At 33.3% G+C, this 27,086-nt stretch overlaps 1 protein-coding gene across 4 annotated transcripts in view; it reads left to right on the top strand.

The window, feature by feature from the left end:
• The window catches only part of LOC119633258 (tyrosine-protein kinase Btk29A), a 186,521-nt gene that overhangs the window by 138,853 nt on the left and 20,582 nt on the right, over positions 1 to 27,086 (top strand). The window contains exon 1 of one of the 4 annotated variants that reach the window (XM_038026711.1): positions 23,007 to 24,053. The exons of the other annotated variants lie outside the window; for them this stretch is intronic. Within the exon in view, the coding sequence (XP_037882639.1) occupies positions 24,026 to 24,053 (28 nt within the window). The 5' untranslated portion in view covers positions 23,007 to 24,025. Of the gene's footprint in view, positions 1 to 23,006; positions 24,054 to 27,086 lie in introns of those variants that run through there. 4 annotated transcript variants of the gene reach the window in all.

Below are 27,086 nucleotides of genomic sequence, written 5' to 3' on the forward strand. Positions count from 1 at the left end.
CCAATATCGTTCTTTGGACACTTTGTCGTCATGTTGCAAGAAAGATAGGAAAAAGTCGTGCAAGATGGAGGAAAATATTTTCCAACCAATGCATATTGTATCAATTTTTCTCAATAAATGTCTTTTTCAAGTGGAAAGGTAATCGAAATACATGCAAGTACTTGGTGAAAATTAGAAGCGGCTACAAAGTTTCTTCTAGATTTCACAATAATTGGTTGCTTATGGATCGCCATTTCTATGTCGTATGTACCGTATGTGACACTGAATGAGTCGATTTTCGCTTCCTATATATACATATATATAGCGTATAGACATAATATATTCATATATATATATATATATATATATATATCCATATATATATATATGTGCGTTTGTGTGTGTATATAACAACATAGTGGGAAATATTTTAAATTTTCGGACTCAAGCCGTAAAAAATCTATACCTTGCCGTTTCCTGGCTCAACAGTAACAGACAATTTTTGTTTTTGAGGCGCTCCGCTCACGAAGGTCAAGCCCGCTTACGTTATTTTAAATCTATGGCCCTAAAACTCTTTCAAAATGAACCGTTGCTAACTAAGGCAAACGCAAGTAGAACACATAAAAATGAAGTTTATTTCCTATAAGAAGTTTTATGGCACGTAGATTCGATAAAATATTTCAATTTTTGTACATCTTACACAACACAATATATTCTATAAGATTTTCTTTATTGGATTACTTCTCATAACATTCGTATTGATAGCATTGCAGTAATAAGCTCACGTTGTATGCCTTTCAATATGAAACGTGTTCATTAGACTTGATGGTTAACAATGCCAATAGGATATATCAGTACTTATATGCGTCAAATTACAAGCACACATACTTATGAAAAATTTAGACATTTCCTTACACTTGAAGACATCATGCGAACATATATTTGCAATAAATTAGATTTTACCCTTTTGCTGCATTTAAAATGAAAACAAAAATATTGTGTTAGTCGAAAACAAAAAACAAGCAAGCTTCGCGTAGTTTAATGCTTAGTATGAAATTTTAAATTCTTCTCTTAATTACGCAACGTTCGGTTGAGAATAGCAGCCGTTTCACGGTTTCGAGTTGTGAGCCCAACTTTCAGTAGGAGAAGAACTCTTTCATTCTTATTAAAAAAATAAAACAATAGAAAGGAAAATATTTTGTGCCAATTATGTCCCACACGCATGTTCATGTTTAGGTTGTTAAGCAGCCGAATCTAACGTACACTTGGATTGTATTTAATTTAAAGTCTTAACTTGTGCTTTTGAAAGAGAGATAACCAACCATACATGTAGCTTAAAAAGAATACTTGTTTTGTTGTAATAAGTTGTTATTACATTTTTCAATGTTGTGTGACATTTTTTTTTTCTTAGTTAATTAATTTTCGCGAAATAAATTTTAATTAACGACCCAGAAAAATATCGCAGAAGTTTGGCCTTAATGTTTTTTTTTTTTGCAGGCCAAGTAAAGTTTCGTTTGGTCTAAAAAAAAAAAAAAAAAAAAAAAAAAAAATTCTTCTATATATCTATCTATATATATATATATATATATATATAATCCATATTTGTTTGAGGCAAGTTTATAAAAAAAAAACTATTTTCTATCAATCCATTAATTTTTTAATAACATATTTAAAATGGGCATGTCAGCCAACCCACCAATCGAAACGAAAAACACCAAAAATTTCGGGCCTTTCCATTTGCTACATACTCGCTATCGCAATAAGGGGTATATTCGTTTTGTCAAAACGTTCGCATGTTCTTGATCAGAATCAAACTCTAAATCGATTTATGCCCGGCAATCTGTCCATCTCTGTAATGTCTGTTGTAAATGTTCTTCTAGCCGTAAACACTAACACAAGCTATTGAGTTCAAATTTCGCAGAAACGTTGAAACTCCATGCACGCAGGTTAGTATTGAAAATGGACCAAATCAGCAGAAGGACACAAAAGGAGAGCATCACGTAGACTAAGAACACCTCTGTTTATCAAAGGAAATAAAAAATTGATTTTTGTCCTCATTACTGATAAACTATAGCAGATGAGTGTACAAAAAATTTGAGCGCACGATGCATGGGCGATGCTGTAGCACCTGTGCAAAAATGGAAAACATTGCCCACGCCTACCCAATGTATAGTGTAGCGCAGAAACAAGCTTCAAAAACCCTATAAAGTATATAAATACTTGGCCAGTTTAGAATGCTCCGAAAGATGGCCGTCTGTTCGTCTGTCCAATTCTGTGTCCGCGAGACTGCGTAGTATTTGTGGTAAATATTCTCCCTTTAGCGAAAATGAAGATATCGCTTACAAATTTTCAAAGGAATTAGGAAGGCCACGCCTACAACGCCTACATGCCTATGCGACAAATAGAAAAAACCGCCCACTCCATATTATAAAGCATGAAATTTTTAGGACGACGCTGATGGGTATCAAGGAATTGGTCACGACCCAATATAATATTCTTTCTGTCAACGTACGATGGTCAAAATATAGCTCAGAAGGAAGATTCATAAATCTGCCCGAGTATAAATATATATATTTCCGCTTTTATGGGGTAATTATGTTTCTTATTATGGCAAATTTGGCGATATGTTCCACAATCGATCTCATCCAAACAGCCTTCGCGCACCAATTAATCGACGTCATCCGTTTGCATGTTGTTAAAAACTTCGTCACCAATTTCATTTGACAGAGTTATAAATTCGAAACGCACAACTAATTTTTGCACTACGAAACTTGTGATGCCTGCTGATAAAATTTTGTTGCAACAAGCACTTAAGGTTTATATATAGGAACTAACTAATTGTCTAACTATCGGTCGGTAATATTCGGTCGTTTGAGGCAACAATTACAAATGTATTGATGAGTTTTGTTTTCAACCTACGAACATAGGCTTAGACTAGGCTAGAGAAATGAAGCTTTGTTCCACTTCTAATCTTGATGCGTGACTTGCTGAACATTGCTAGCATTGGTACACCCGTCTTATTAAACGACCGAGCTCCTCAATGTCAATGAATTAAACTAAGATTCAGTTATGAGCTACTTAGCCTTGCGAAGTCTCCACGTTTCCAAATTGCTGGCTGACAGACTTTGCTTGTTTGCGCCGATGTAGTGATACCCTTCCTCCCTATACTCATAGCGCTTTAGGTTTATAATCAAAGAGCGTCCAATTTAAAGTATAAGCTGTCAAACCATTGCTTAAGCTGTGGAAATTTGCTTATTAGCGCCGATCTAAAGGTACGCTTTCATCCTATACGCAAATATCATGGCTACAGGTTATAGACATACATGTGTTTTAATGAATGCGAGCGTTTGGTTTGTTTTACTTTCGCTTTTCTACCTTCTTTTTCACTTACCACATAAAGTTAACCTTTTTAAGTCGTGGATTAGCTTGTAAGTCGTTGCTGGGTATTCCAGCTGATCTTGTCCACACTGGGCCGTCGGGTTTGCCTATTGGCCGTTTTAACTTGGTGAGCTCGTTAATCATATTAAATCTTTATCTAGGTGGCAAAAGCATGGCTATGAAAGATTCTTGCTGCGAAGGAGGGGCCTTCCAACAACAGATCATATCAAATAATATCCATTGCAATGTAAAAAATTGAAATTGAATAACTTCTCGCTACTTACTATTTGTTTAAAAATAGTTTATTAGCAAACTTTATTAAGTAATCTTTAATTGCCGTCAAAGAAACATGTGCAGAACATAAGCCCAACCCACTGTATGTATGCATATATATTATATTGTACGGTAATAAAAAAATAGAAAAAAATTAAACCCCAACGCGTGCTTAATTCGCCCCAGAAAAAGAGTTAATGTCGTCACCTTTGAAAAATGCATTTTTTTTTTGTTTTTGCTTTTTAAATAAATATTTACATATTTTACAATAGAAAAAGAAGAAGAAGAAAAAGAAAAAAATGAAATAAAAATTAAATCAGAAACGGTTCTCAGACATGACAGGAAAATGATGACATTAACCTCTATTGTAAATCTATACGTAAAAGTGATTGTGCGAGAGTGTGTACGTGAAGGTAACTACAATACGATAAACTAAACAATAAATACATTTAAAACAGCTTAAAAAATTAATTAATATTTATTGCTATGTACGCTAACGTGTCATTTGCATAATTCTTTTTAGTACGCTTCTTTAGAGCGTTGCTTTGTGACAACCATTTCCCTCATTTGGTCAAATGCACATATTTTAACAAAAGCGATAAACGTTGAATTTTTTTTATATTTTTATTATTATTTTTATATATTTTTTTTTTTCTTTTATTTTTTCTTTTGTGATTTACGTATGTTATTATTGTATATCCAATACAACCGCACCTATTTTGCATACAGATGTACTAACAAGCCGATGTTAATGCTTTTAGTTTTAATGTTTGTATAGCGAGTAAAATGTTTTTTTTTTTTTTTTTTGTAAATAAGAGCTTTTCTTAAAATGAATAAACATTTCTTCTAGATTGTCTGGGGACATAGGCGTTTACACAAGTGTACCTGTGGAACTTTCTGTTTTTTTCAAAAAAAAAAAAAAAAAAAAAATTATATTCGCAAGTAATGATAACAAGTGAGAAAATTATATTCGATCATGAACGATCTCTTATACCCATCACCATTGTTCCATATTTGTACAGGTGCTTTACGACCACGCTTGAATGCAAATATTTATCATTGTGTCTGTGGTGGTTTATAGATAACGAGCAAAAAACCTTTTTTTTCGACAGTGGGAACAGGGGTGGTCTCAAGATACTTGGCACTGTGGGCGGCTCTTTCAACTAACTTGGCACTATATCACTAGCAAGAGTGCGCGTAAAAGGTTCAAATATTTTTGCCAATTTGAAGCAGTTAGCTTTAGAGTGTCCACACGGACGAAGGGATATGCTTAAATCGGTCTAGAATTTGATGCTAATCCAGAATATATACTTTACGGGCTCTCTGAAGCTCTCTTCCGGGCCCTACAAACGTTTAGAAAAAATGATTACATCCCTTGTCCCTCAAAGTTTGTTGTAAAAACTAACATTTATTAAAACCTTAGTAATAGTTTTAAATGTCGACAAAAGTCTTGTATTTAATTAATGCGTAGGCAGAAAAGTTCTATTCTCTAGCAATTATATCTTTTACTGTAATAAAAAAAAAGGGTGAAAAACAATATTCTTTGTCTCTATGATTTTGCTATTGGGTGCAATTTCATGTCCTTTAATCATCAGTTACATATTTTCTTCTACACATGCCTTCTTTCATACATATAAATAAAAATTTAATCCACTTTGTGCATTCAATAAACCGCACCTTATAATTATTTTGATTTACATAAATATTTTATTAAAGAGTTTTTTTTTTTTTTTCATTTATTTTACTTTAAGAAAAGTTCTCTCCGCTGTTAAGCGAAGATGAACGAATGTATATGCGTATGTACATTGGCACACATATTAAAGCGACTTTGTAAACACTCTTTGGGGTTCATTACGTATGTATGTTAAGATTTTTTTTCGCCTTCGACTATCCTACGGCTTGAATTTTAATTAACTTTCAACATGCTTGCTTAATTATAGTTATTTTCTTAATATTCAAAAAAAAAAAAAAAAAAAAAAAGAAGAAAAAAACAGATATGTACATGTTTTTTTAAGCAACTAAAGTTTCAGTTTTCTTTGCTTTCACGTCTTTGATAAATTTTTGTAATCTTAAAGGAAGTAAGCATTTTCCAAAAACTCCCGGTACTGATTAAAATTAAACATCGTAGATTATATTGCAACTAGTTTCACGTAGCTCTTACTTAGTATCCGTAAAAATTTCAATTTCTAATCGGAGTCAGAAAGTGGACTATCCTCATTCGGTTTAATTTTCACTGTTCCTTGAAACTTTTCGCTTAAATTTACTTCTTTCCGGAACAATGTAACGTAGATCGTACATTTAAGAAATGCTTGAAGTAGATCTAAGCAATATATAACACACCGGTCAATAATTTCTGAGATTAATATGAATATTGGCATTACTTCTAGGACAAGCTAATGACGATTTTTTAAATTTCATATCACTTCGATTATTTGTTTACGAATTGCCGTGGTTTTAGCGCCTGCAGCTTCTAGAATTTCCATTGATTAATTGATTAAATACTTGCTTCTTCTTAATAGTGAAAAATACAATTCAAACTTAGGATAGGCTTGGAAAGTGAGTTTATTATTCATTATTTATTCTAAAGAGCGACCGGTGTCGGTGGTTTTGAATGAAGTCGCACGGAGATCGGGAATGCTGAACACAATGTGCGCTTAAAAACGAAGATTACACCAGAAAATATGCAGAAGCTTGACAATTAGTCCTTCCTATACTTGAAAAGCGAAGTTACAACACGTAGTTCATACCCTAAGGGTATTAAATAAAGATATCAAAAGACAGCTTAGCCAGCAAAATTTGGGCATGAGAAAGTACTGGGTTTACTTAAAGGATCATAAATCGATCACTGCTGCAATGAAAGTTTTGCGTGAATTGAAGTCGAAATTACTGCCGTACCCATGGTACACACCAGACCTGAAGTTGAGCCGCTATAATCTCTTTATAAGTCCCAAAAGGATCACATAGGAAAAGTTCATTACTAAGTTCCCGGCATTATTGATCAACATATTATTACAATGTGATTCCAATCAGTCGCTAATCATGTTCATCTGCTAGATTACCTAAATGTCCTTTCGAGTTTTTCAAGTTATAAATATTACAAAAGTCTACTTTATAAGTTGGCTTGACATGCAGTTGAGTTAAATGTAAACTTTTCATATTACTTCGCCAGATAGCTAGACGTTTTGAAAACAATTCTACTGCTTATGGAAGCTCGCAATTCTTAAATGCTATTTTTCATGACATGTCCTTAAGTGAAGTTGGACGCCTTTTGTCGGTGAGCTCTTCCACCGAAAGTCTGTAATCTACTTATTAACAGAATCGTTGATTAAAATTGTATATGAAGTTAGCTCCAAAACAAAGTTTGTACAGGATATGAGGAAGAACCGAAAGTATCGGTACCAATAAGTTCTTAATTAGCATATGTAGAAAGCTGTTTTTGGGTATTTTGAAAATTTAATTTTTTAGGATTGTAATCCCCTTCTGGTACTTAGCTGCACTCATGCCCGTTCAAATAACTAAAGGGCACAGTCCAATTAGGCACATATGAGCTAAACTTTGCTTACTTGTGAACCAATAGTAATGAAATGTTGACATATTTCGTTTCTAAAATCGTACAGATATGTCAATACTCATCCTATTTCTGTATATCCTCCGACGAACCTATTGTGTGACATGTTATCTCAATTTTGTGGACGGAGAGTTCGTGCGACGAATAACTCGTGGATGAACAGAAATAGTGAAATTGATTCAGAATCTCATTTTACTCAAAAATCTATTTGCTCAAAGAGCTCATATTTATCAAAAATAAGTTTGTGTTGCCTAATGATTAAGAAAATTGATCACTCAGAATTGGGTATACCGTGATACCGTTACAACTATGGTAGTTCAAATCTTACAATGGTAATGCATTTCTTTGATACACAAACTTACTTATGTCTGTTGTGTGAAATTATTTCTTCATAATCTAAAAGTGCTTATACCGTTATTACAATCTTTATATTTCTTTCTCTTCCGAAGGGTCCATACAATAACGTTAAGTGCCTACTTGCATAAGTTTATATATAATCGCTGAATTTCCCTACGAAAAAAAAGAAACTGGTTTTAATTGTAATTCTCTTTTGATATAAGCAAAGTAACAAAAAAAAAAAAAAAGAATTCATTATCATGTAATTACAAATTTTCTAAATATCATTTAATGCATTGCATGCCATTTCACATGTGTATTGCACACTCATTACATAAATGTATACATACACGACTACAAAATGATCGCTTACGCCAAGCTGCAATGTATACACACATCGTAAACAACTGCGTGCGTATATATAGCGAAGCACAGCGCCTAAGCAGCAACAATAACATACGCTGCGCAGTATTTAAATATCTAGTGAAGCAATTAAGTTATGGAAAAAACATTTTGAGATGAAGAAGAGAAAACAACAACGTATATCTAACACTATATTGGCAGAAAAACAAAAAACAAAACATAACATCAAAACTTCTTAACTTTGCTCAAGTGGAAAGGCGTTAATATGTTTTCATATTTTCAACAACAGCGTTTGTTTCTCTTTTTTCTTTTTTCTTTTTTATTTTTTTTGTATTTTTTATTTTTCTTGCAACACTTATATTCTGCAATACTTCAGCAGTATACGGGGAGCATACACACAATTTTATACCTGTTTTGTATTTTTCCTGCTATATAAAAAAAACATACAAGAAAGTGACGTCGATACAAGAACGCTTGTGCTCAGTGTATTCTCATATAAAAACAAGAACAATAAATAATAACACATTGTAGAGAAAGAGTAAAAAAACTTGTTTTGAGCAGAGGAGGGCGTTTAAAGCAAAGCAAAAGAAGAAAACACAACACACACAACACACACACAAAATTCACATAATAGAAATTATATTAATTATTTAAAAGCTTTAAGAAAGCGAACATAAATGAAAAAATATTAAAGCATACATTTGGGCGTAAATAAAACTCGAACATCTATAAATTTGTGGATATTGTAAGTTATCTCTACAATAAAGACCTAAGCCTGATTTTGCTGAGATTCGTGTCCAATCAGTGCTATTTAAATTTTCTTATAAGACTCTGCTATGCTATACGATGGTATACTGTTGCGTACACTATGGGAATACGTCTGCAGTTAATTGCAAATTTTTTTTGAAAATTCAAAAATGGATCAAGTGCTAAACTTTCAAGTGCCATTTTAATGTTAATGCCAACAATTTTTCGTTAAGGGGGAATAATTAATCTTCAAAAGAGACCTTTGGCCATTTGCCATTATCCATCCGATCTATGTCACAAATTCTTCATTTTTGATTTTGTAGGCGTCTCCTACAAAGCTCTTTTAAAAGTAACTTAATATGCTTGAGATAAACGCTTCTTCTAATTTTGAATAGGGTATACCATCTATCCTTGCCCACATGATAAACTAAAAACATTCATTTTGGCTTCCAGGATGCACTCACTAACTCTGTCAACAAAGTAAGAATGAATAACACGCCCTTTCCATAGAATCCTTTTCGAAGTATTTATGTAATAAGCTTTCTGTAGAGAGCTTTGCACAGATTTACCTGATATGCTTACAATCTGTTGGATGCATTAAAACTTCAGGGTCATGGTTTTTTAGCTTCGGATAGATCGTGTTCCTATTACCCAACAATGTCAGCTTGATAAGCCGGTATCCTTTGAATTCCTTTGCTTGGCCTTGACCACTTCAGAGTATAATCAAGATATATTTTAAAACAGACAGCGAACCCTTCGTTCTTTCAATCCTGACCTTCTCGTGGGTTATTGTTGACGTGAAATTCGAGCGAATTACTCTTTACTCAAAGCCGCATCTTCTTTTGATGATTTCAGAGTTTTTTTTCATAGCTTCACACAAGTTGATAATATTCAGACTCTTGATGAAATTATGATTGCTTAAGGTGTAATGGGATGTCAGTCAGTTTTTTTAAGGATCGAACGATTGAATCGGAAATGTTCACAACAAAATAAAATTAAATATAAATATTGATAAATTACAATTCTTTTGTGAGTCTGTAGATCGTTTGCACTTTAATCTAGTTCTATATTTCCCATTCAGGCACAGGACATCAGAGTTTTATCAATTATCTACTCATATCAAACGTCAGCTGCAACTAATCCGCTGCAACTCTTACATCGTGAATCGCGAGAAATAAAATCTTAGTACGATAAACATATAATAAATTTTTAGTATAAAACAAGTACGGAATACACTTTCTTATACTCACCCATCAATTTATTTGGCTTTCCTGCTTTCAAAAGTATCGAAGCATTATGTCGATAGTGACCATTAACGTTTCGCTACAAGCTAAACGTTACTTTTGCTTTTCTGTTTTGTTTTGTGCTTTAACGCTTATTATTATCTATTACTTTATATGCTTATCTTTGTTTTTGTTTTTTTATTTTTTTATTTTTTTATGCTATGTTGTGTTTATTATTATTGTGTTGTCTTGTGTTGCCATTGCCACATTCACTTGTTGTTATGCTTCTGTTAACATCATCTACCTCAGCTACCGTTGCCTGTCTATCCGTGCCTGTGTATGTATGGATCGATATCTTTGTAACGCACATATATGGACGCATAAAAAAATTCTTCAGTTTCGTTTCATGCACAAATATTAACTGACGTGTATTGTAATAATAACCTAACGCTTGATCTCGCTGCTTTCGTTTGCTACTCTAACGCACCTATGTATTCATTTTTGTTATGTGTAGACTAGTTAAGTGTATTCCAAGTTAACTGCGAAAGAAAATTTAATGATAATTTTTTAGTGAAAAATTGTAATAAATTGTAATTTAATTTTACTGTTTTCTTAACAACATGCGTGTATGGTTTTTAAATGATTATTTTCAATGAAAGAAAAAAAAAACTTTAATTTTTGAAATTACAAACGTCTAGCAATGGTGCAATATCCATGAATGAATGTGTGGCACCGAAAAAAGGTAAAAATATTGAGATATTTTTTCAATTATTTACTTTTCATTTTTTTTATTTTTTTTTAATTGTTAATATAAAAAAATAAAAATACTTTTAGAATATTGTTTTTTAATAAAATAATTGTGAAAACCATAAGAATTTTATTTTTTCTTTTTTATGTTATTTATATCTGCGCAAAAGCAACAAACAATCCTTAAATTATTTAAAAAAAAAAAAAAAAACATTCTATTAAAATTCTTAATAATTTGGGTTGTGTCTTCATCTATAAAGTGACTTTTCCTTTTCAACAAACGTGGCTTTTACGAGTAGTTACAAAATAACAAAAAAAAAAACTTCGTCTTTCAAGTTTCGAATTTTCACAGTTCCACGCATTTACGTATATGCTTAAGACTTGCATATCGTTCGTTGTTCAATATCACACAACAATCTTTATTCATTTAATTTAGTTTGCTTTTCTATCAATCTTCGCGTCAATTATTTAGTTTCACTTAGTTTTTCGTTACTATTCGAGATGTGAGATTGCTTTTGTACAATGCTTGAAATTCACTTCACTTGTGCTTCGTTATGCTTGGCATTACAAAAAAAAAAAAAAAAAAATAAGTAAATAAATCGAAAATAACAAAATTTAAAAGAGCATAACAAATATTCTTTTTACACCCAAAGCATGGATGTACGTGTATATATCCACACATATGCATACATATGCATACGTATAAATTGTAAATTTTGTGCCTAGAAGCCATCGTTTGAAAAATTCCGATGAGATATCACAGAGTAGTCGTGGCCTATCGACAGACAGTAGCAGTCAGTCAGAAGTAATCTGGAAAGTACGCTCGTTTCAATGCCAACTTTGTCCGGCGAGCGCCAACATCTTAAAGGAAGTGCAACAGCATAATCTTGGCTATTTGCTTAATCGTTAGGAACATCGTAGGTTATCATGCTATGGATGTTTCGCAGTTTTTAATTATCAAGTTCAGCTGAATTGTCATAAAGGACGAAGTTATAATACTCGGCATAAAAGCACACGAGCAATCATAAAACATGCTGCCCCTAAACCGGTAGATCGTTTGTAAATTTTTGATAGCTACATAATACAGCCGCACTCGCAACAAAGTTGTATTGTTACGACTTCTTTTCGTTTGCTTTTATTCATGTGTAGAGTAATGGGTTGAATGCGACCAGATTTATTCTACTTACGGTTTGTGTCTGAGTTGGGTTGTCTGCGACTTTTTCTGTTAATTAACCTCTAAATATGTATATGAAATAGATTTTTTTATTAGGGATTATAACTACGTTACAGTCCTGATAATTATTGACTGAGGTGTAGCGCATATGCGTATGTGATGCTGAACGCTGCGGGATGCCCAAAAGTGACGGTTAATCCAGAAATTCTAAAAATTATTCTCGAATAGTGAAGTTTGAAGATAGCCAAGGTAGGTGGCTACTGCATTTAGTCACAGTGGAATAAAAATATCATGTCACCAATCGATGACTGCAAAGTCAAACTTGCATGAATAGTGGTTTAAATTGCTTTTCCTTCCGTCGTATTCTTCAGATTTTCAGAATATTATTCGTTTGCAAATTTTAAAAAGATCCCGTCATTGTGTAAAGTGGAGGGTATTTTGAGGGGCTTGGCAAATAGTTTTTTAAACAACCATCGAAATTTTAGAGAAGTGTTGGACGGATTGTATGAGTCTCGAAGGAAGAGACAAATTAGTTTATTTAATCCCGGGAATTATGGATCGACATATTATCAGTATGTGATTCTAAGTTACGTCATTCGTCGGTTATATTTCCCATTTTAATATTTGACTTGGCTTTAAATGCATAGTTGAAGAACCCTTGTCACATAATTTTACCTGATTGGTCTGGTCGTAAGTGGCTTGAGGAAGCTGTATCTTGATGGATAAAACCGACTTTTAATTAATCCCTGAAATTATTAACCGCTACGTCATATTTAAAAGCCGAACTTCATTTTGCTGTTCAGAGTTTGATTATCACCGGAGTCCCAAATGCGTACTGCGTCGCTGAAACTAACAATCACGTTAGACTTCTCCGATTACTTTTAATTTCCTTTATAACAACAACACAATTTGCAATGTCCGCACTTCTCTAAAATAGGTAGCACAAGTTTTGATGACCTTGAAACCTGGACATTGCAATAAAATCGAATTTTTGTTGCTGTTTCTCTGGCCTAATCTTACCAAGCACCGACTTTGAGTCACTTGTAAGCTTTGAAAGCAGATATTTTGACTTGAGTGTACACTGCATTTACCAAAAGCAGTGACTTATTTTATGTTTATATGTAGCTTGTTTGAATATATATAAACATATTTTAAGCACACAACAAAAAACAAAAAAAATGTTAATTGTTCCCAAGACTCTCATCATAGACCGAGGTCGCATTTTCTAGCGAAGAAAAAATGTAGACTATGAATAGAGGTCTATATTGTCTTTCCTTCCTTCCTTCCTTCCTTCTTGCATTGACGCAGAGACATAATGAAGTGTGTGCGGCGATTAAAGCTTTTCTGCGAAGCGGTCCAAGCTGGGAAGATCGCACCGTTGGTTAACGGTGTTGAAAAGCTTACCGGGGATAAATGACAAATTTTAGCAATAAAAATGAAGAAAGCTCCGATAAACCTTTAAAAAAAACAAATAAAAATCGATGGCTCCTATTGGATGATATTTACTAGAGGCATTTGAAAATATGTTATAAAAAACATCCACCCCTATGTTCTAAAAACCATCCACACCTGCAGGCAAATAGCTTCTTCCATGGCTAATAAAAATATTTACGTTTTTTGTTCAATGCGCTCTGCATGATTCTTTTCAAGGCAAACACAAGTTTCATAATTGTTTCTTTGTTTGTTTTTAATTTTATTTTCAACAACTTCATCAAGTTTTCTATTACTTTTTATAGACTCAGTTTAGTGTTCTTTAAAAAAACATTTAATTTATTTTATTTCTCTAACTTTTCCTAAAGTTTTATCTTATCACAGTTTCTCTTTTCAACTTGCACTAAGCCGGTCAGAGCATACGTTAAATATCCTTTAAAAAAAAATAAAACAAAACAAATAAGAAAGTTATATGAAGGCAGTTAGGAAAAAAAAAAAGAAATATGTCAGTTCGTCGAGTGGAATTATCTTTGTATTACAGCTTGGGGTGATTTTAAGGAATATTTCCAGCAAATTTTAGGCTAATATAAGCTTTATATGTAAACAACATTTGATTAAACGATGTGGTGTACACCCAGCCTTAAAACCTTCTATTAGGGTAAGCGTATATCTTATAAGCATCGACTTGACTGTAACAGTTTCAATAACAGCGATCACGTCTCCATATTCCGATGATAAGGGCAAAAATCAAATAAGACCACCTCGCGGTTTTGATGTTATTTTGGTCCCCTCCTGTAAAAACTAGTCCTACAAAACATTTTGTAAGATTTGTTAGGAAACGCAAAGCGTTCCGCATACAATATGCCGCCTGCACCGCCATTTGAGTCATTCATTAGCCAGACAGCAAGAAAACTTGCTGAAATAGAATCTCTGAAAAACCTTCTTCTTCTTTAAAGTAAGCTACGTATAGACTAACTATGCGAAGAATTCTCTATAGGCTGTACCTTACGGCGTGTACTGTCAGAGTGCTTGTCTCTACGCCACCCATGGTTAGCTGTTGAATGTCAAATCCAAGGCACATTAATAAATTTGTTTCTTATACGCAGGTAATGATAAAATTCAAGGCAAATCCGCGCACCTTGGCTGCATCTTATTTCAGAGCTGCTTCCTTGGACGAAGTTTTTCACCAACTATGAAAAATATTGACATCTAAATGCAAAAAACTAAAGCAAGTAAAAACACAACTATGTGACATGTCGTACAATTAACTATCCTGTCGCAGTTCCCTTAATTCACTTATTCATACAACGACTTTTCAAAATAAAGTTTTATACGGGAAGTAGTCGTAAAAGGTCCGATCCGAGTCATGTTCGTTCGTCCTTGTGCTAAAACACGCCGGTGTATTAAATTTCATCGAAACATCTCAAAAATTTGCGGCCTATTAGTTGAACACAAAAAAAAGAGAACGGAGGGACGGGCGAACAAACTTAAACCGATTCACAAATGGTGTCTATATCAAGTTCTGCTGGATCATGTATGCATCGATACAAATTGTATAGTGTAATACTCGTAGTGATGTGGTGCGCTTATATTACATTATAGAATAAACACATGAAAGTAACACTTTAGCATTGTGCTAGAGGACACGTGGAAATCAGTCATTTTCAACAATTTTTCTATGGACAATTTCCTCTCATCTCACGTCCTTATTTCTTCCCCTATTTGAGATTTTAAATGGCTAATGGTGCCAAAGTTAGCGAAGTAGATCTTAAGTTTGGTACATATGCTGTTAGTTGAATTGTAAAGATCAAGTTAGAATGTGAATAAATATAGGAAAATGCATTTTGATCTTTATTATCTGAAATTGAAATAGAAAGATATAATCATTGGAATCGCTCCAGTGCGAAACTGCCTATACGTGCAGTACAATGAAATGGGCAGAGATGGAAAGAGATGGGTAGTGGCGTCAACTTAGCGGATGTGCACCTAATCGGTAAGTTCACCCGCTGAGCACGCGCTATAACTACGATCAACTGTATTCTACGGTACTTGGATTTGCACAGCGAATGAAAAAAGAATAAGATTTTTGCATAATATAAAGGTTATGCATGTTCAAGCCTAGCAAAATGACTTACAGACAGAAGAGGAGAGAAATTTCCTTTGAAAACTTGTAATAGAATGCTAAGGTCGTATGACTAGAGTTAAATATACATAGCATTCGAATCTTCCGAATAAAGTAAGATCAACGTCCGGTAGACTAAGAGTAAACTTTTTTAGCGACCGTAACGCCTTCAGATAGTTTGCACCGATAGTTTGCAAATGCCATGGGCTAAGCCGCCTAGTCCGAGATCTGTTCCAATTTGACCGTCTATCTAGATTAATGAAGTCATATAGATTGATAAGCAATAGAAAATTAGCCATTATTACCTGAGCCGGCAATTTTTTTATTTTCTCAATGATAACGGGATCGTAATATCGCTTAACTTCAATAGAGACAATGTGTAGGGATTAAATAATTATTCTTTACCTTTGCAAAGCGTGGATAATTAAAAGTGATGTCAGCCCCATTGGGTAGCGCCAAGATAATGGATAATGTGTACATGTACCCGGAAAAATACGATTAATCAACGTTTTTATACGAATCAGATAATTATTGTAATTTTCATAAATATTCTTTAAAAACGACTTAATGGCTTATGCAGGAAATGAAGCGCTAAAGAGTAATTATAGGCAAACATCTGTTTTTGCTTGTTTATCATTGTTTATGAAATTTGAACAATTCATCTGTTACCTCCCATAAGTCTGATAAGTCGTAATAATTGCATTAATATTTAAGAGGAAGAATAAATCGTTATGTCTTCCGCTTTCGCTCATTTGTTATGCAAAGAATGCCGATCTCTCTAAGAAGACAAATTGATGCAATCAACTTGTGTACCCCCATCAATTTTCAATGTGTTTTCCGAATTCCTTTACTCTCCTTGAAAGTTCACGAAAGCAATGTAAATGTCAATGATTCGCAGAATGCTCAAAACCGTTCTCACATTTATTAACCGAAGTAAACTTGAATGCAATTGACAAGGACGTGGAAACAGAAGTAGATGGGTGGAGATGGAGGAGTAATACTGTTTACCAGGAACTTCAACTTTGAATGCAATTCGCTCTCTTTAAGTAAAGATGGTGTACAACCTTGGTCAAGAAATGAGAAAATGGATTTTTCATTTCAATTTCACGAGTACTACGAAGTCATGAAATGTTTCTCTTTGGTTTAATAGTATGCTCTTTGATGTCTATGCAGACTGTTACATCACTGCGTATTTGATCAAAAAATAAGGCGAACTTTTTACTTCAACTGGGCAGGAAATCATAAAATTATTTTTCATTTTTTTTTGCGAGTCAAGTCAGTGTTTTTGTGGACACGCAAAAGTGACTTTTTCGATCTTTTTATATCTGTTTTTTTTTTGGAACAAAGAATTTTTATTAAATTTGCTTTACGGCATAAATATTCTCCCACGAAATCGCTGAGAATATTACAGAAAACTTTTGGCGACAATGCTATGTCGCAGATAAGTCTTAATAGGCGGTGCTAAGACCTCAATGAAGACCGAGAACAAGTGCAAGCTCAACAAGTTCAATCAACATCTACCGAGGAAAGCGATATGAAGGAATTCAAAGATTTGCTGCTTGAAAATAATCGATTGAGACTAAATATATTTCTATTTTAAAGAAGTTTGACCTATTTTTGACCCCAGGAACATTTCAAAGTTTATTTACTTTACATTTAGTTTTATTTCGCTTTCTTTCCACAAGTTAAAGATTTCGTAACATAAAATAACATAATGCAACTTATTTAATACTCAGTACGCCTGCTTCGGCCTAATATTGCAAAGAAGGAAGAAAATCGAAGGGCGAAAAGTGCTCACAACTCCTAATGCCATCCGTCAGTTAATTACTACTCTAACTATAATACACAACCATGTACATACTTGAATTATTCGGGCTACATTGATATTCTTAGGAGAAGCACTTCCACAATAGCTAATGGGAAAGACCAAGCTTGTGACCGAAACTTTTATACCCACCACCTTTAACTGAACAAGCAAAAGAGTTGTTCTCGGTTGTCAGCAAATCATTTACACCCACCATTTTTATTTAAAAAATAAAATATATATAAAAATGTTGATACTGCATAACATTGAGCGGGCAGTGATTTCCACTTTTGTCCAGGTACTTCAGAATCACCCATATAACCTATGTGGAAACATTTGTAGCTGCATTTGTTACTGTTTCTAAGTATTGAAAATATGTTGCCCCCTTATGTTGCACCGTATGGGTGTCCTTTGAACAATTTGGCCAATTCTCAATGTCAAACTGTTTGCAACAACTTCTGGATGCTTTCGTCAAATTTGTAATCGATATTTTAATTTTCGCAACCAGAAAGACGCCTGGATCCATTCAGAATTTGATATCGATTACAAATGCTTATGCTGCACACGTTCTGCAAGGTGTCTTTCAGGATGTTGCGAATGTTTTAACAAAATGAGTACACTCCAATTCTTGAAAGGTGGTTGTAAGAAGGGTAGAAACACTGTTAAACTGTTGCATAATTGATTTAGTGGAGCTGCACGTCTATGTAGTCTTCAAGTGATTGTTTGCTATTTTGATGCTTAATATAGTCCAAATCAAAAAAAGGGGAAAGAGAGGGAGACAAACGTATGCGTAAGGAGAGAGAGAGACAGAGTAAGAAAGATATTGAAGGGAAGACTGTTTACTGCCTATGATGCCAGTAGAGCTTCAACTGTTAGTGACAATTCATCTACAAATCCTATCACACCTAGTGAAGGAGTTTTTTTGGATTTTAGTGATCACTTACCAGTCAGAGAATTTATTTCGTGATCCTGAAAAAATTATAATAATAACGATAACAGCGGGGATACACGCTTGGTACTTTTCAAAAGAATTTTTAACAGATAAGTTACTCTCAGCTCAGTTCCTCTGTAATTTTGCAGAGCGAGAGGGAGATAGAAGATAGAGACGAAACGAAAACCAATTGCAGTCGGTGGTATCGCTTACAGCAACTTCAAACACTGTCATCAACAGTACAACTCGACTCCTAATCCTACGAAAACTAATTATATCTAGCGAAAAAGTTGCTTTCAGTTATCACTGTTGAATTGGGGTCGCAAAGGTGAAATGTTTTCCCAGAAATCTTCAAACACTATCATCCGCTTTAAATTTTATGTACGTGTGATCCGCCTGGGTGGTCGAAGGCGAATCTCAAGTGCGGTAGAGTGTGTAATAAAAGTCGATAGCCTTAGATGCTAGTGCTTTAAGATTTTAGTCTTAGAATTTATTTCTCTGGCGAAATTAATAATAATAATAATAAATTTTATGTAATAGTACAAGGAGCGCACAAAAGAGCAAAGCAAAAGTAAATCTCTCCTAACGGCTAAACAAACATGTTTTCAATCCCTGATGTTCGACCATTGACTATAGCAAACCTGACGCTCTGTATCTAACAAGACAATGTCCTTCTCACGTGATTGTATGGAAAGAATTCATACTTCATTAGTAATTAGCCACAGTTTGTAAATTTTCTCCTTCACAACAGTAACCTATTGTTCATGTAAAAACCTATATTTTGAGCGTGAAATAATATCGTAAATTAAGCGCCGACTTAGGACTTTTCCTTTAACCTAACATTTATTATTATTTGTGTTTTTTTGATATATAAGAAGTTACGTTTCTTTTTCAACCGCATATAGAGAAACAGGTTTAATAAATTTTTTCTCATTTGTCTTTCTATTCTACGTCTTACAAGCAAAGTTTGTCTTTCACATTTATTCAACGTATTCAAATAATGTGAGAAGACAAGTTTTGCTAAATGTTTACCTACTTTTTGTTTTTTTTTTGTTTTTTTTTTTTTTTTCTACTTATAGAGGATCTACTTTGCTCGTATCATCTTTTCTTTAACTTCATTTCGCTTCTCTTCATAATTCTGATAATCGTTGTCGTTATTAACACTTGAAAGCTTAGTAAACCGAAAAGATTACAAATTCGAAATGAAGATACGCTAAGTGATGGGATTTTCGAACAATTTGCCGATCAAAGATCTTTCTTTCGAGATGTTTATTTTTCATTATCGTTTCTATAGAGGTTTCGCAAACACCTTTTCATCTTTCCCGGTCTCCATAGACGGTGTGGCATAAAAAAGCGCCCTTAGCTTCTTCATGTCATTATTGTTTACTGTTTTGCCAAAGTACGGTAACGTTGTCTGTTGTGTTTGCAAACATATGTCGAAGAGATTGAATATAGTTTTTCCAGATTGAATACTAACCGGTTATGTCGATTATTTTTCTAATAAAATGTGTTGCCTATTTTTGCTTTTGTTTTTGTTTCTCTATTCTTCTTCTCACTTTCGTACGTTTTATTGAATTTTTTTTTTTTTTTTTCATGTAAAAATGAGTATCAATTATATTTTATAATCGAATGCGTTTTTTCAACTTGTCGTAACAGATCGATTGATTAGTAGTATAATCATAACAAGACATGCTATACATAAGTAAAAGTTAAAATTGTTGCCTACAGTCACATACGTATGCACATATATAAATGCATTTAAACCAGACTTGCAAACAGCAGTTGTCTTGAATTTAGTTTTGCTTTTGCTTTTTCTTTTAATGTTTTTGTTGTTGTTGTTGTTGTTGTTGTCGTTAACTTGTTTGCTGCATTTCGTGTTGTCGGTTTTGATAGATGTTTATGTGTGCGTATGCGATATTTACTATGAGAAAATATTGTTAAATGTTTGATTTGGAGAAAAAACAATTTCTTCTTAAAGTTTAGTTCAGTTATTAACATTTTGCCTAAAACAACGTAAGCGCGTAATTATAATCTAAATAAATAAATAATTGAATAAAAAAGTTTGATTTCTCTAAAAATACGAATCAAATCAATAAAATAAATAAAACTTAATATTAATTAATTTATTGTTGAAAATTAAAAATAAATAAATAAATTATTTTGAAGACACAAGAAACTTCAAAAAAAAAAAAAATTTATTAAACATTCGAAAATTTTCATTTGCAAATATAGTTCGCATTACATCGTAAGAAGGAGGAATTTTTTTTAAAGATTTTTTTTGCGCTTTCACAAACTAAACAAAAAAAAAGTGTTATATTTTTAAAAATCTGCTCATATTATAAAATTTTGTCGTCTTGCGAGAGGAGGCGCGTCGCTTTCTTTAATAAAATGTTTGCGGTTTGCAAATATAAATGTGTATCGAAGGATTATTAGGACTTCATTGAAAAGTCTAAGGCGCTTAAAGAACCGCCTTTGTTTATGGTTATATGATAACATTTGTTGTAACTCCATATCATTGGTGCTTCAGTAACATATACTTTGCACAAAAGTTGTTTCTTTTTTATTACTTGCGAATCTTAAACGCATCCTGAAATTCCTTATAAAAATGTGAGTTTTTACGTGATTCGCTTAGCAGTCACCTAACAGCTTGGAAGTGGCGAGCGAAATAGCGTTCCCTTACGGTCGAATGCTGACAATAATTCGACCTGCTTGTTTATCAATTGAGCCAAGTCACAATTATTGTGGCGCATTTTCGGATCAATTGCGAAGACACCGTACAGGCTAACTATTGAGCCGAATAGAATTATGCAAAAAAGAAGAACGAAGGGTTGCATTACTGAAAAATTGTCTTTCATCGAAAGTTTCACAGATTTTGTCCATTTTAAATATTCGTCACGGGCAAGATTACCTTGCCTTCTAACAATACCGTAAGGAAATATCTCAACCCCAATTAGAAAATCTTTGTTCATACGATTATTTCCACAAAGTTATACTTCGTTCTCTTTCCTAAGGATTAGTTAATTATTCGTTTCTTTCATGTTGCATTCCTTATTTTAGATTTTATTAATTTATATTTATCGCTTTATACTAACTATTGCAAGTATGAATACCTGTTTGTTGATTTCGAAGAACAGATATATTCAAATACTATATCGCATGGCTCAATATTGTGACCACTTCACGCGAAAGCTTTCTGCTACAGTATAATACGTGCCTCGCGGTGAAGTGAATTGTGAAATAAAAACCAGAGCCGCGGTCTGTGCCATAAACAAAAAACGTTAAAGGCGGCCATGTTTATTTTTCCTGCTTAATTCGAAGCACACTGCTGCCGAATAGTTAAGAATGAAAATCAGTGACTGGGCTACGATGTTTAAAAGGCAAGAAAAGTCTGATGCAGAGTAGGCATATTCCTGCCAAACTCGTCTGAGATTTCGGCTGGATATAGTGTGCCATCAGTAGTTCCAAGTAAATGAAAATATCGTTACTAACCATTACCGCACAGGACTTTTGCTGACTAATAGCTTTAGTTTCTTCGCTTGTGAGGTTCGGAAATAGATCTGTTCAATCCATATTTTTTATTAAAATTATATATTATTAGGTTAACTACTGTACATATTAAGAATATACAACAGTACGGTTTTTTTTTTTGGTGGTTTCCGGACAAAGTGCGCAGATTAATCTTGCTACCATCTTTTTCCCACCTCCCACGTAATTTTCGAATTCCATCTCGGAAAAGTATTTTGTCTTTTGAGCCTATACCCAAAAGAACCCACATTTGGGTAGCATCGTAAGAGTCGACCAAACAATAATTTATCAATTGAAACCCACGTTAGCAACCCGTAAGGAGCAATGTCTGCAAATAACAGCTGGAACAAGGACAAACATTTTCTGAGCGTATTTTATTATAAGGGGCGTAGTCGTTCTGAAAACTTACGATATTATGAAGTTTTTTGGTAGATTTGCGCACGTTTTTCGTTCCAATTCCATCGCTATTGACGATTTCGTATTAGTTTGAATAGTCCATATCGGACTTTGGGTATCATTCCGCATCCACTGGTGTTATCACTAGTTCTAGAATCTACCAATATTATCCTCCGTTTTGTTAATTCCGATCTACACTTATTCAAACCCTGTTGCATACGCTGCAGTGTGACACTTTATGCGGTTGCATGTAGCTTTGAAAGAGCTTTCAACTGAGGAAGTCACTCTTTCGTTCTAGATCTCACATGTACATATTCCTGAAAAATATCAACCAAATTTCGTTTGAAATATTTCGTAGGATCTCTTAAGAAAAAACCATCCCATGACTGCCAGAAGCTCAAATCGTGAGTAGGTGTACTGAGAGTGAAATGCGACTCTTTCATATCTCTTCTGTATAATATCGGCATTGCAACAAAGGGAAGGCAAGGTAAAAGTCATTAGAAAAGACTGTACCGATCCTACTTTGTTACGCCAAGTAGTTCAAAACATGGTTTATTATCTATACGTTTCCCCACTAGCGAAAAACTGCGACTTGGTTATGTACGCAGCAACGAAACTCTCGGGGTTTTGATTGCAATAAAAAAGTTTAAAGTGGAGATAGCGGGCCCCAATAAACTAAATAAAAAATAGGCAAAAGTGCAGCTGGGTTCAATTAAACGCATTTTGATAAGCGGCTTATAAAAAAAAAAAAAAAAATAGTAAAAAACCAATTAAATAAATTGTTTATTAAAAAATTCATTTAATTAAGTAAAAAATTTTGTGATAACTAAACGAAACGTTTGTGAGATTTCATGTAAAAAAAGGCCTATAAAATAAAATTAAAGAAAAGATGTTAAAAACAAAACAAAAGCAAACAAAGGTCATACAATGCTTGTAAATTTTTTAATATTAATTTTCCACAGTCGCCGGCCACTCATAATAATAATAATAATAATAATAATAATAATAAACGGTTTTTTTCCGATTATCAGCCTTTGTAGTACGTGTTTAAAATTTTAATTGAAATGGAAAATCAATAAAAATAATTTTTTTAACGTGCGTTAAGTACATCTATCCTTAACGCAACTAATGATTGACAAATTGAAGAAAAGAGAAAAAAAAATCAAAATCGAAAGTAAAACAAAATTAATTGAACTGCAACAATAGGAAGTAATGGCAAACAAATGGCAATAACAACATATTTTCATTGTTGAATGGGAAATAAAATAAAAGTATAAATTAATAAATAAATAAAATTAATTAAGTACTATTTACGGATAAGCTTTGTGAACATACAAATCTCAAATATGTTGAATATGTTGACGTCGTCAGCAAATGCAAGGGAGAGATAGAGAAAAAGAAAGGCTTAAAGCAAATAAAGCCAATTTAATGGCTTAACGTAGTAAAAACATCAAAAAAAAAAAAAAAAAAAAGATTAATAAATAAAATAGAAACAACAACAACAACAACAGCAACAACAACGAATAATGGCAGCGCAACTAACAGCAATAAAATGTCTTTTTTATCTAATGCAATAAAATTATAATAAATTTTAAATAAATTAAAGCACAATCTCTGTCCGTTTTATCTGCTAGTGAGATCGATCTCTCCTCTCGCTCTGCCACTCACAACAAATAACCTTTTTTCCTTTTGTTTGACTAACTACTAGTGAAAGTCTCTTCTGTTTCTCTGTTGGTTGAAAACGAGCAACATAGCCATAAACAAACAGCGAAACACTTGTTAAAAACATTTAAAATTTTTTTTTTTTATTTTGCCTCTTTTTTCTTTTTGCGTTTGCTTTTGCTTCTTCTCATTTTGCAACAAGTTTTGCTGCATACTTTGTTACTTGTTTTCTTAAAGAAAAGAGAAAATTTACCCGTAAATATAAAAAGTGTGACAGATTGAAAAAAAAAAAATAAAAATAAATAAATAAATAAACATAAAATAAAACGACAGTAAGCAAACCCTTTCTAAATATTTGGCGATAAAATGATGTTATTATCCGCTTTGAAGCTGGGTAAGATACTTTTAAGTTCAAATGAAATCTACATTTATTTGTATTACAGTCTAGTGAACTACAGAATCTGATATAATGCTTGATGCGTTGAATGGAATCAAGTAAAAGCAAAAACTGATTCTACCCAATTGTACAGTTAACACAGTTGTCTTAAATAAACTTGCTTTGTGACTAATGCAGAACGAGCTCGTTACTTTTCATAAGTAAGAGAGTTATTTATATTAGTTTTAAAGCGATTTTTATCCTGATATAGATTACAATTTATTGTTTCTTTTACATTAGCCTTGCAATACTTTTCGCCGTAATAGGTATATAGGCTCGTGTTCATGTTTCATTGTCATATTCAAATTCTCGATATAAAGAAATCTATCACCAGATCGTTTAAAAATGTTCGAAGAGAGGGACAGACGTAGTTAAATTGGCTTTGCGAGCAATCACTAATCATCATTACGTTTTCCCCTTATAGGGTGTAAGACTTTATATCAAAGCAATAGTGGTAATAACAACAACAATTCAACAACACAATTTTGCTTTAAAATATAGTTGTTAAGTCACGAAAATTACAAAAAGAAAAGAGAAATGCATTGCGATCTGCAACGTCCCTGCGATGTTGTCTAGGACCGTCTCTGGAACAAGCTGAATAAACGATAAGTTTTTCTATTCCTCCAATTTGCAATTGTGGACAACATCTTACGATTAAACTTATGGGCGACTATTCTTGTTCTCAAAACTGAAAAGGCCTGGGAAAGAATAGGGGTTTTGCCACGATTAAGAAGATAAAGATAACATTGCTGGCATTTTATAAGGTGCACATCAGAAGCGTTTGGAAGATTGGAAAAAGCGCTGGCACAAGCTTATTAGATCTAAGGGGGTTTACTTTGAAGATATTGATGAATAAATAAACACTTTTCGAGAAAAGTAAAAACTCACTTTTTTTAGACACACGTCAACTTTTTTAAAGAACCGAATATCGTTAAAATATTTAACGTTATTAAAGCAACTAGACTAACGATATAGTCTAGCTTTTAAAAGAAAAAGACCGAGAGTCAGTCGTTAGTGTTCATCCTATATTTAATCGACGAATTTATTTCGTTTTTCTGATTAAATTATGATAATAATAATAAAAAATATTTCATTTAGTTATTTATTTTTTTTATATACGGCCAATCACTCACGGGATGTCCCCTATACGTGTAAAAAGGTGATGGTCAGAAAGAATGAGGAAGAGAGAGGCAGGAATAACCGTAGCTTGGAAGCACTATGCTCGAGCAATAAGTGTTTTGCATACGCCAATCGAGCACTCCTTGTAGCTACGGCCAGATGTTATTAAATTATACCCTACAGCACTGGGGATTAAAACCGGGTATGCCGGCTTGACAGTAGCGCTTCTTAATTACTTAGTTACGCGGTAGTGTTTCGAAGATAAAACTGAAAACAACATAAATTTTATAATGAAAGGTAAACATGAAGAGCGAGACTATGTTCTAGTTTTTTGTTTCTGCTTTTTGGCGCCAAATTATTAAATTTCGTTTTGCACCCATCTTTCCGTAAGTTGTTTAGCGCTGTTTCATAACAGATGTGGAAAATCTATGGCAATTTCAAGTTTCCTTGCCGCTCTGCACCTTTCGCAGCAAGAGCGACGAATGTGATCTGTGGTTGCAATTAACAGAATGTTGGCCGATCTCTCTACCTGGGATTTTTGTTCGTCCACGCAGAATAACCTACTATCTATAACAAATGCTATTTTAAAAGTCGTCACGAGCATTTTCTTCCTGCGGTGCAAATAATGGTCACGATCGGTTGTCATTGAAAGTCAAGCTTTCAATTAACAAGAAACTGTGTTTACTTAAATTGTTGAGTAACAAGAGTTCGGCGCAAAAGGCCTTAATTTAAAGTTTACTTTTCAGTTTTTTTTTCCAATTGTTTTTTTTGTTTTTTATTCAATTGTATACCGAAGTCAAGGTCGAATGATTTTAAGTAAAGAATTATATTTGTGTATATATTGCGTTACTGTTTGAGTAGGCAGTTAAGTAGATTTTTAAATGTGTAGCTTTTAAATACTTATTATAATGAAGAGAAATCGTATGCGAAAATAAAAACAATTAATAATAAAAATAAAATCTTATGTAAATACTTAATAACAAAAAAATATAACCTTCGAGACATAGCCGAGAAACAGATAGATAAACTGTTAACGGGCAGGAAGAAATAATCATAAATGAACGCATTTTATGTGTATGTAAATGCATACTTGAAAGAGATTAATAAGTTCGAAATTTTTAAAAAGAAAAAAAAAAAGCTTAAGAATATGAGATGTAGTAAGCGGAATCTTGGATATTCAGTCTTCATGATAAATAAAGGCAAGTCAATCGGATATAGGATAATTAGTAGGGCGTGTTAGCTAAGCAGGACAAAGGTCAAGGTTAACATCTTTGCATTTTGCAGTTTTGGTACGGACAGGACAGATGAACAAATTTAAAAGAGGCCAGACAAACGAATGGACAGATGGACGGACAGATAAATTGACATATGAACGGATAGAGCGATGTGGAGATAAGGAGACAGACGGGTAGGCAGAATGACAGGATGGATCGCTAAGCCATCGTATGAACGAACTGTGGACGGCTTCAGGAACAGGTTATTGAATACAAAAACAAATGACGAAAATCCACAAATCATTAATGCATACATTGTGTGTACAACTTTTTGTGTTTCTGATTCTTGTCTTTGCATGCTACAAGTAAGATAAACAGATTAGTGCATTTTTCGTATCCGCTATCAAGTATTTATGTAACCTTGAGCTTGAGCAATTACAAAGTCATAAACAGGTCAACACAATAGAATGAAAAGTATAATTTTAAACTGAAGTACTTTATTGTTAATGATACTTGAAAATTGAATGTTTGTTTCTTAAATCTTTCGCTCTCTATATGTGAGTAACTGGTAACGTAGCGAAGAGCTGTCCTATTACAAAACGCATACTTAAACTAATTTCAAAAATCAAATACCTGTAGAGTAACCAGGGAGCGAGGA

The sequence above is a fragment of the Glossina fuscipes genome, unplaced genomic scaffold (genome assembly GCF_014805625.2).
Source record: "Glossina fuscipes isolate IAEA_lab_2018 unplaced genomic scaffold, Yale_Gfus_2 2, whole genome shotgun sequence".
Taxonomy (NCBI): Eukaryota; Metazoa; Arthropoda; class Insecta; order Diptera; family Glossinidae; genus Glossina; species Glossina fuscipes.